Raw genomic sequence first — 9,736 nt, 5'->3', positions numbered from 1 at the left:
AGCCTGCCGGGGGCACGGGCCATTTGCAAAGCTTCCTCCCATCACTAAAACGTCACCTTCTGAACTGCACTGGGGGGGGGGGGTGGTCTGGGCTTGCTGCAGATGCCCCTCCCCTCACAGCCCCTGCAGCATGAATGCTGCTTACTCGGGAGCCCATGGGCAGAGGGCTGGGCACAGAGAAATGCCCTTTGGCGGGATGCTGCACGGGGCCCAAACGCAAAGCTCCGCCATGCCAGAGCATGGAACGAGGGTGCCCGCAAGGCAGGCGAACCCCTCGCCCTGGGCACAAGGGAAGGGCAGGGCACAGGCTCGATGCAAGGAAGAAATCCACGTCTCAGCTTTTAGAAGCGAGGCCTCCCTCCCCCCGCCCCCCATCGGCCTGAGCTAGGAACGCCCCGCCCGGAGAGAGGAGCTAACCCAGGACACAGCTGGGCCAACAGCAACACGGCTAGAGGTGCCATAAAGACACCCCAGGCCAAGAGACCCACAGCCAGGCCCCCAGGAACTCGCACGCCCCAGAACAGGGGTCAGAGCTGGGGGAGCTTCCGGCTACCAGCACCCCACACTGCCCCACGACTCACTGAGTCCTACAGGGCCAGAGTGACTCCTGCCAACGTCCGACCGGGCGGGCCAGCCAGGCCAGGGGTCAGAGCCCACGGCAGCGTCACTTCATTAGCACCATTTTGTTAGCCCATTTCCACCACACTCTCGGCTCCCCAGCGCCCGTTGCCTTGGGCGAAGGGGGGCATTTCCCAGCGTAGCGCTGCAGGGACTGCCCACAGGCTGGCTCTTTCTACCAGGAGCGCGCGGCCGCTGCTCTGAAGGGCTCTTTGGACTGGTTCTGCCTCGTCTCCTAGACCGCTGTCCTCGCTCAGACACTGCTATGCACAGGGAGCCGAGGGCAAAGCAGGACTTCGCTGGAAGGCACTGAGGACAGGAACTCGCAGGGGAGGATCTTCCCCCGTCTGCGCACCCTCCCCTCCGCCTGGAGAGGAGGGGAAAAGCTTTGGCATTGGCTCTTTTCACGCCCCAGGGAACTGTGGGACATGGCTTGCGATCCTTGTCCCCCTTCGTGCCGAGCTGGCTGTGCTGGGGAGGGCGTTCCAGTCGGGGAGGATGCTGTGGTAGCACTAGGGTAACCGCATCCTGGACAGAGTCGCTAGTCCGAGGAGAGCTCACCCTGCTGCTTGCTTGGGCTCCCAGCCTCCGCCCCGTGGCTGGGGAGTCCCTCCAGCACCCTCCTGGCTTTGGGACAGCTGCTGGGGAGAGGTGGATGCGGGCAGGAGCACGCCCCATCCACCCTGCACAGACTGAACAGGCCCATGGAGACTGGGCCATGAGCACCAGGAAAGCAGCTGCTGTACCCGCCAGTAGGAACGGGCACTTGTCGGGACCGGGTGCGGCCGGAGCCCTTGTGTCAGCCAGCCAGGCCCGAGGCTGGCACCGGGGAGAGGAGAGGAGAGGGCGGGACCTGCAGCTTTCAGAGGGAAAGCCAGTGCACCAGGGGCCTTGCCTGCTAGTTCCTATTTACAGACTTAGCCTCGCTCCTGCTCCGGCCTCCTGGACAGCTCTGTCCGGTGTCGGCATTACCACCGGGAGATGCACACAGAAAGGGTCCCTGGGGACCGGCGCCCACCCAGCGGCAAGGGCTGGCAGCAGCTCGGGCACCGTCCTCCCCAGCTGGCTCTCACTGCTAGGAGGTGCTCTCCTGCGCTCTCTCCTCATCTCTCTCGCAGTTCCAGTCCTTCAGGCTCTCTGGGAGGGAGGTGTCTTCGTCCAAGCTCCCGGTGCCCTCTACAAACGCTTCATAGGTGGATTTCTCTGCAAAGGGCCTGGGGCCCAGCAATTCAACCATGTCCGCTTTCTCCAGCACTTCTTTCTCCAAGAGACGCTTTCCTACCTGTGGGGAAAATAAAATCATCACAGCCCGATTCCTCAGCCCTCCAGCCTCTGCACGTTCCCTGCCGCACGGCGCACACTTCCCTACAGGCAAATGCTCCAGCATGCTGTGCGTCAGGGTGACAGACAGACCAGTCTCTTCCTCTCCCCTCCCCTCCGGGTGTCCCATGCCAGTGTGGGAGGAGCTAACCATCCAGCTGCTGATAGTGCAACTGGGCCACCAGAGGCCCCTGGGTTGGCTCCTGCTGGGGCACGGACCAGGGCCCGTTCACGTACTTTCTCCACCTGGTCGCGACACCGCGTCAGTAGCTCCCGGGTTCTTTCGTATGCAGAGTTGATGAGGCTTCGGACCTCCTCGTCTATCAGCTGGGCTGTCGCCTCGCTGTATGGTTTCTCTGTGAGCGGCTCACCCTGCCACAGGAAGTCGAAGGAGACCTGGCCCAGCTTGTCACTCATCCCAAACTGGACGATCTGGAAGAGAGCAGCCCTACTAAGCCGGCTAGCGCCCAGGGGACGAGCTGAGCCGTTCCCATCCCCCGGGCAGAGACACCTGGCAGCACGGTGCCAGCCACACGCTCCTTGCTCTGGGCATTACCTGGGCGTAGGCGCTCTGCGTCACCTTCTTCAAGTCGTCCTGAGCGCCCGTGGTGATGCGCCCAAAGAACAGCTGCTCAGCTACCCTGCCGCCCAGCATCATGCACATGCGATCGAACAGCTGCTCCTTGGTGTACAGGTACTGCTCCTTGGGCAGGTACTGTGCGTAGCCCAACCCCTTGCCCCTGGGGATGATCGACACCTGAAAGACACGAGACACCTGGTGACAGACTGGCCCCTCCGCCACGGCTCCCGGATTCTAGAATCTGCCTGCGAGAGGGAATGTTGGCCAGCATGCTGGGAGCACCCCTGGGGCTCGGCTTTTATCCGGAGACGCCAGAGCTGGCCAGAACGGGGCCTGAGCGCAAGCATGCTCTTTGCAGAACAGCCCGGCAGACAGTCAGGGCAAGGGAGGGGCCCGGAACGCTGCCTGTGTGGTGCCCAGCACCCAGGGGTGCTCTCCTCCAGGGCAGGGTGGCCTGAGGTACAACCGAAACAGAAATGTTCAACAGCCTCCACGGCTGTCTGGCCCCGAGGGTATAATCCAGAGCCCCCCGCCAGCTGCTGGCTCCTCATCCTGACCCGAGCCCCTCGCCAGTCACGCTTGGGGAGGACATGTTGTGAAGTTCCAGATCCGCCAGGCAATGGGAAAGTCCCGTCAGGCTGCCACTGGGAAGGGGGAACAGACTAGACACAAACCTTCAGCAGGGGATCAGCGTGCTCCAGGAACCATCCCACCACAGCATGCCCAGCTTCGTGATAGGCCACTATGGTCCTCTCGTTCGGCTGCAGAACCTGGGTCTTCTTCTCGAGACCTGGACACAGGTTCGGGAGAGTCAGTGGCACTCATGGGGAGCCGAGGTACCGGACCCCATAGTGGGAGCCAGAAAGCCCCCCTGGCCCAGTGAAACAAACCCAGCGGTGTCCACAACACCCAGCAGGGAGAACCCCACTCCCCTCCTTTCCGAGCCAGGGACAGCACCTGGGGCCTTGGCTCGCTGGCTAGGGACGATTCCCAAGGCCCAGCCTGCTCTTTAGGCTCGGGGGCGGTATTGGCCCCCTAGAGGGATGTGCCTGGCCATGGGAGCTGCCCAGCTCCGTGCGGTGGGTTTCTAGAACACAAGCTCAGGGGTTAGGAGCTCACAGCGCTGCCGGGGAGGTAAGCTGATGCTGTGCTGATTGGAGGGGCCACAGGAGGGAGACAAGGAAGCCCTGCACACCCCCGGCCGCGTGGGAGGACGGGAAGACTAGGAGCGCAGGAAGGGACCTGGAACGTTAGTGCTCACGAGCACCTCTTCTGCGGGGCTGGGCCAAGCTGTGGAGCGGAGCGAGACGAGCCCATCAGGATGGCTGGCATCGCTGCTCCAAGCCGCTGCAGGCCCAAGAGCTGCACGACCGTTAGCTCAGCGGGCTAGGGGGGCAGCACTGGGGTTTGCACACGGCTCAGCAGCCCTGCTGCTTCCCATCCCCTGGGGAAAACGCGGTGCTTTTCATTCCAGCTCCCCAGCCTCCTCCAGCAGCTGCAGCCGCTTGGCTGAGACTCCCCAGGGAGCACGCGGCTCTTCGGCCCACGCCTGGGAAGCTCTGCAGCCGCTCCCCTCGCCCTGCAGGGACCCACCCATTGCATTCTCAGGCTAGCAGGAGTGTGCTCAGCTTAGCTCCTAGGCTGTGTGTGGGTGTGGGAGGGGGGCCTATCACCCCTAAGCCGAGTACAGGGGACACAGAGTCGCCTTCCTGACAGCCCCAGAGGCGGCTCCCCCACTGTAACGGCCCCTAGGAGAAGTGCCTGGGCATCTCCCCAAGACTCTTCCTTCCCCTCAGCTGGGAGCAGGGCCCGACCAGCAGGTGAGCCTGGGCTGAGCCCCAGGGCCCTGGAGAACCCCACGCTGCCTAGTGCATCGTCCGGCAGCCTCAGCAGGAGCCCTGAGCCTTCTGTCAGTCTGTGCTCTAGCAGCCGAGCAGTCTGGGCTGTGCGCGGGGCCAAAGCAAACTGCAGCAGCCAGCCACGCCCTGCGTGGTTCCCAGAACCCCCTGCAGCCGCGCCCCCCAGCAGAGCTCCGAGCTGGCCTCACCCCCGATGACTCTCTCGATGGCCTGCTCAAAGTGCTTCTCGGTGATAGAGGGCTTCAAGTGGCGAGCGGCAATCAAGGCAGCCTCATTGCAGACGTTGGAGATGTCAGCACCTATGGACAGGAGGGCCACGCCATCAGCCTAGTCCCCATGCACACGTCAAGAGCCCGGATCAGCCGAGGCAGTTCGAGCGCCCCCCAGCCACGGCCAGCAGGGCGAGCGCTACCTCTGCGGCACGGGGCGCCAAAGGAGCTGACCAGCGTCCCCCAGGCTGCGTGGGCTCTGGGTGTCGCGCAGTGAACCCGGCGCCGGTGCAGTGCTTGGGCTCCTGGGCACAGGAGGCACTCGGAACATGGGGCTTGGCTGAATCCCCGGCTGTACCACAAATCCCCTCAGAGAGAGGGCGCTGAACTCCTCAGTCACCCACCTCGCTGGCGCCTGCAGAGTTGCCCTCCCCCGCCAGGCTAACAGGCTCCCGCCGCCCTCCCAGCACAATTCCAGCAGCAGGACCCGCCAGGCAGATCAAGGTCCCTCTGCTCAGGTATCCCGGCTCCAATCCCCACAAAGCACACCTGACTGCACAGTGCTATTCCTGGGGAAGGGGCTTCCTTCCTGACCCCAGCCAGTGATCTTCCCATGCCCTGCAGTCTAAGAGCTGCTGACATTTGCCCTCCCTCGAGCATCCAGAGGGGGGCGCTCTGTACAGAGTGGTGCATATGAACACAGCTCAGGAATAGCAGAGGCAAGTCCTCTGGCCTAGCAGCACCGCAGCTTTCTCGTTCCCGCCTGTGTGCACAGGTCACACCCCGCTGGGGAAGGACCAGTGAGTGGGGACGGTCCCATTCACAGCCGAAACGGGGCAAAGACCGAGAGAATGTGGGGCAGCATTGGGATCCCTCTGCCGTCCTGCAGAGCAGAGCGAGGCCTGGCTGCCTTCCGCCACGGGGGCGGCACGCTGACGCGCTAACTCAGCCCTCGGCAGCAGAGACGGAGAGGAAAGCAGCGACTCCAGTGAACCCTGCAGGGGCTGGAAGGCTGCAGTGAATATTTACTGTGCTGCTCATTACCATTTCCGGACCTGTCCATAACGGCAGGGGGCTCACAGCTGCTCTGTCTAGGTACTTCCAGAGCCCCTTGGCATCTGTCCTCCCACCCCCGAGCTGTCTCACAGCAGCGCAGCCAATTGCTACAGCTCCCTCCCCCACGCCTCCTCCCGCTTGGTATTTCCCTGCCACACACCAGTGAATCCTGGAGTCCATGCAGCCAATTTCCTAGCCAGGGCATCTCTGCTGATGCTTTCCTCCAGTTTCAGGGGCCAGAGGTGGACCTTAAAGATGGATGCTCTGCCTTTGATATCAGGCGGACCTGGGCAGGAACAGAGTCAGAGAGGCTGTTTCAGAAATGAATAATGCAGGGCTCCTACTGCCAAACAAGCTCTCCACAGGGACGTCTTCTCCTCACCACACTGGTATCCTCGCCACACTGGACTCACTAGATCAGGGGCCTTTTCTGCCCCAGGTTGTTACTGGAGAGAACGCTCACAGCCATCTTTATTTACAATCAACCGCCGGGAAGTGTCCGTTTCCCTGCAAGGACAGCGATGCCTGTATCCAGAGCACCTCCCGTCGCACAACGTGCAGAGATCGCTGCAGAGACCCCACGGACGGGGAATGCAGCAGCTGCATAACAGCCCCACAGCGACAGCACACAGCCAGGATCACTCGGAAACGGCTGGGGGACTTGAAGGTGCACAGAACGCCCCCAGTGACACTTGCCAGGCTGGGCTGCCTAGTGGCAAAGGCCTGTTTACAACAGCAGCTGCCCGAGGACAGCTAGAGCACCCAGTCCCACAAGCCGCTGTCCAGAGACCCATGCAGCGTATGAGCCAAGGTGGCACCAGTGTTGCTAATGCCCACCTTTGGCACTGGGATCTCTCACACCCCACCACAGGGGCCTGCAGATCTATCAAGCCCGGGCTGGTCTTGCTTCCAGCCCTGCCCGCTTCACATTAACCCCCGCTGGGCTCCCCCCACTCCTTGCAACTATCATGGAACTCCATGTTTATACAGAGGCCAGATGATACTGCAACTTCCAGCCAAGCTGGGGGAAATTCAATTTGCTCCCCCGGACAGCAGGCTCCCTACGCCAGGCGAGGCACCAGATCTCCCCACCCCACACTCACTGGCTCAGCCGCCGGTCCCCGGCTTTCCGAAGGCAGCGTTAGCAGCGGTAGGGCAGGACGTTCTTTTCTCTACCGCTAATGATCAAGTCTCGGCTGGGGAGCAAGGGAGGAGGGCAGAATCTGCCGGGGTTAGGCGTGGCAGGCATTACCGATGTAAATCTGACGGTCAAAGCGCCCCCGTCTCAGCAGCGCAGGGTCCAGAATGTCTGGGCGATTTGTTCCTGCGAGCACCACCACGTTGATGCTGGAGTTGAACCCTAAACAGAGTGGGAGGAGGTCACACAGGTATCGGCGGGGGGAGAAAGCAAAATGCACAGGAGACTGGGAGGGCCTGGACTTCCCAGCAGGCTCTGAGGGGCTCACAGCTGTTACCCTGTGTGGGCCCAGAAGGCCAGACAGATTCCACTGCTCAAGCCAGACCTTCTGTTTTCACTAGCTTTGAGCATAAGCCACTACCCAGGCTCTGAGCAGCCGTGCAGCACCCGAGTTTCTAAGGAGCACCCTGATGCCCTGCCGCAGGCTGCTTTAGTTGGGGTTGGCCCTGCTTGGAGCAGGGGGTTGGACTAGATACCCCCTGAGGCCTCTTCCAACCCTGAGATTCTAGGATTCTCTGCTCACTCACCGTCCATTTCGACCAGCAGCTGGTTCAGGGTGTTCTCCTGCTCGCTCTGCCCCCCGAAGTTCCCCTGGCCCCGCTTCCGGCCGACGGCGTCGATCTCATCGATGAACAGGATGCAGGGGGCGTGTTTGCGGGCCAAGGCAAACATGTCCCGAACCTGAAACAGCCACACGCAATGGGTCGCAGGGGTTCCAAGGCTCCGGACAGGCCCCCACTGGCCACTGCCCTTCCGCAGGGATGGGACTCAGCAGGGGCTCTGCAGAGCCAGTCATCCTCTCAGCACCATTGTCCGCAGAGAAGGAGCGACTGGTTTGGGGCACTCCCGCCAGGGCTGAGATGGGAGGAAGACAACAGCACCAGGCTAACCCCTCCCAGGGGCTCCAGGCAGGGCCTGCAGAGACCTGCCACAGCCCCGGCCCAGCAGCCTGTGCAGTGCATGCAGCACCAACGAGCCGAGGGGGCTCACACGAGCCAGTACTGGAAGAGAATCTGGAGCCCGGCTCCCCGCCTGTCCCGCCCACCGTCCGGGAGACCCACTGCTCCCCAGGCTCTCGTGGCAGCTAGAGCCACCCCCGTCTAGCTCCAGCACCAGAGATGACCCCCTCAGAAGGGACTCGCGCCCCCCCCCCCCAGAGGCACAACATTCTGGGGAGCCCTCATGAGCCTCGCTGCCACGGACTTACCCGGGAGGGCCCCACGCCCACAAACATCTCCAGGAACTCCGAGCCGTTCACCGTGATGAAGGGAACGTTGGCTTCTCCCGCCGTCGCTTTGGCCAGGAGGGTTTTCCCGGTGCCCGGCGGGCCCATGAGCACAGCACCCTGCAGCAGAGATAACGGAGACTAGCGCTAGCATGGGGCCATCGGCAGGACTGACGGTCAGAAACCTGCTGCCAGCAACGCCGGCTAGGCTGCTCCAAGCGCCCTGTCACCCGGTGGCTCCGGGCATGTCTGGGGACTGGGTCCCTCCCAGCAGCCTCCATTAGAATCACTTTCATAGCAGGCCTGGCCCGCAGGACAGGGACAGAGCCTGGCAGCGTGTCGGGAGAGTCCAGCACGGCCAGCACACAGGGCTCCAGTATCACCAGACAGCGCCGAGCCACAGGGCCCGAGTGGAACCGCGGCATTAGCGAGGCAGTCTGTGTGTACGTGTGTGCACAGGCGCCTGCTACACCTCCCCTTCCCCATGTAGGGGGGGGACACACCCCACGCCTTGCACTGCACACACCCTGGTGCCTCCTACACCTCAAAATATCACATTCACCAGCACTTACAGGTGTCACTAAGCCCTGCCCACACCAATGACATCATCGTCCCCATGATAACTAATATACATCCCGGGGGGAAAGAGAAGTGACTAAATGCGCAAGTGGCCAGAAGCACTGCAAAGCGCTGGAATCTGGGCAGCTTGTAACACGAGCGTCCCCACTGCACAGTTGTGAAAGCGTCCGCGCCCCCTGCGGTGCCGTGCACACAGCACCCCTCTCCGCACCATGCCCTACTGTCTGCAGCAAGGGAACCCGTCTGGTAGGCTGAGTTACTTGCTCAGCACGGCTCAGGCCTGGGACACAGCACGGGTCGGGCGAGCTGCCCTCTGCCGGTCGCTGGGCCCACCTTTCCTCGCTCTTTTCTCCGTTAGTCACAAAGCTCCGCTCAGGGACCTGGACTGCTCAGAGGACAGCGCTCCAAACTGCCCAGGACAGCGCTCCAACTGCTCAGCTGAGGGTCCCAGCCACCCCTCCCTCTGAGATGGCACCTTTGGGATCTTGGCGCCCAGGTCTTGGTATTGTTTGGGGTTCTTCAGGAAGTTCACGAACTCCATGATCTCCAGCTTGGCTTCCTCGCAGCCGGCCACGTCTCGGAACTGCACGTCAGTGTTGTCTTTCAGGATCTTGGCCGTCGTCTTGCCAACGCTGAAGAGCCCGCCCCCTCGTCCTCCGCGCCCGGCTCCCATTGGCCCGCGTCTCAGAGTGAACATAAGGAAGCCAACCAGCAGCAGAATGGGCACCATGCTCATGAGGAATGTGCTGGGAGTGGAGAGAAGCACAAGCCAGCGTCACAGGGCAGCAATGGTGCAGTAGAGCACACGCAGCCAGCCGCTCCCCCCGCTGGCACTCACCCGTCACTCTCCCTGGTGTAAAACACTGCCACCTGCTGGGAGCCTTCCATTCCCAGCTCCAGCTGGGCGGTCTCCAGGTTCCGTTCAAACGTGTCGACGCTGCCGATGTTAAACCAGACGTACCTCTGCAGGGACCAGGGACAGACCCAGAGCCAGTCAGTCGCTGCATCGGCCTCCGCCCCCCACCCGTGGGCAGGATCCCCGGCTGGGCCCAACAAGCCACCAGCAGGACCAAGCGCTGCCCCCTGCCTGCC

At 62.6% G+C, this 9,736-nt stretch overlaps 1 protein-coding gene across 1 annotated transcript in view; it reads right to left on the bottom strand.

Annotated features, from left to right (window-relative positions):
* Nucleotides 1-1,085: 1,085 nt before the first annotated feature.
* LOC113409563 (AFG3-like protein 1) overlaps nt 1,086-9,736 on the bottom strand; it is a 15,063-nt gene continuing 6,412 nt past the window's right edge. Inside the window, 11 exon segments of the mRNA XM_026663621.1 lie at nt 1,086-1,900; nt 2,176-2,370; nt 2,495-2,695; nt 3,193-3,308; nt 4,566-4,676; nt 5,803-5,928; nt 6,895-7,002; nt 7,368-7,521; nt 8,048-8,185; nt 9,120-9,390; nt 9,483-9,731. Coding sequence (XP_026519406.1) covers nt 1,694-1,900; nt 2,176-2,370; nt 2,495-2,695; nt 3,193-3,308; nt 4,566-4,676; nt 5,803-5,928; nt 6,895-7,002; nt 7,368-7,521; nt 8,048-8,185; nt 9,120-9,390; nt 9,483-9,731 — 1,876 coding nt within the window. The 3' untranslated portion in view covers nt 1,086-1,693.

The sequence above is a fragment of the Terrapene carolina genome, unplaced genomic scaffold (assembly GCF_002925995.2).
Source record: "Terrapene carolina triunguis isolate 2854851 unplaced genomic scaffold, T_m_triunguis-2.0 Scaffold33891, whole genome shotgun sequence".
NCBI lineage: Eukaryota > Metazoa > Chordata > Testudines > Emydidae > Terrapene > Terrapene triunguis.
This window is presented reverse-complemented; position numbering and strand designations above follow the sequence as displayed.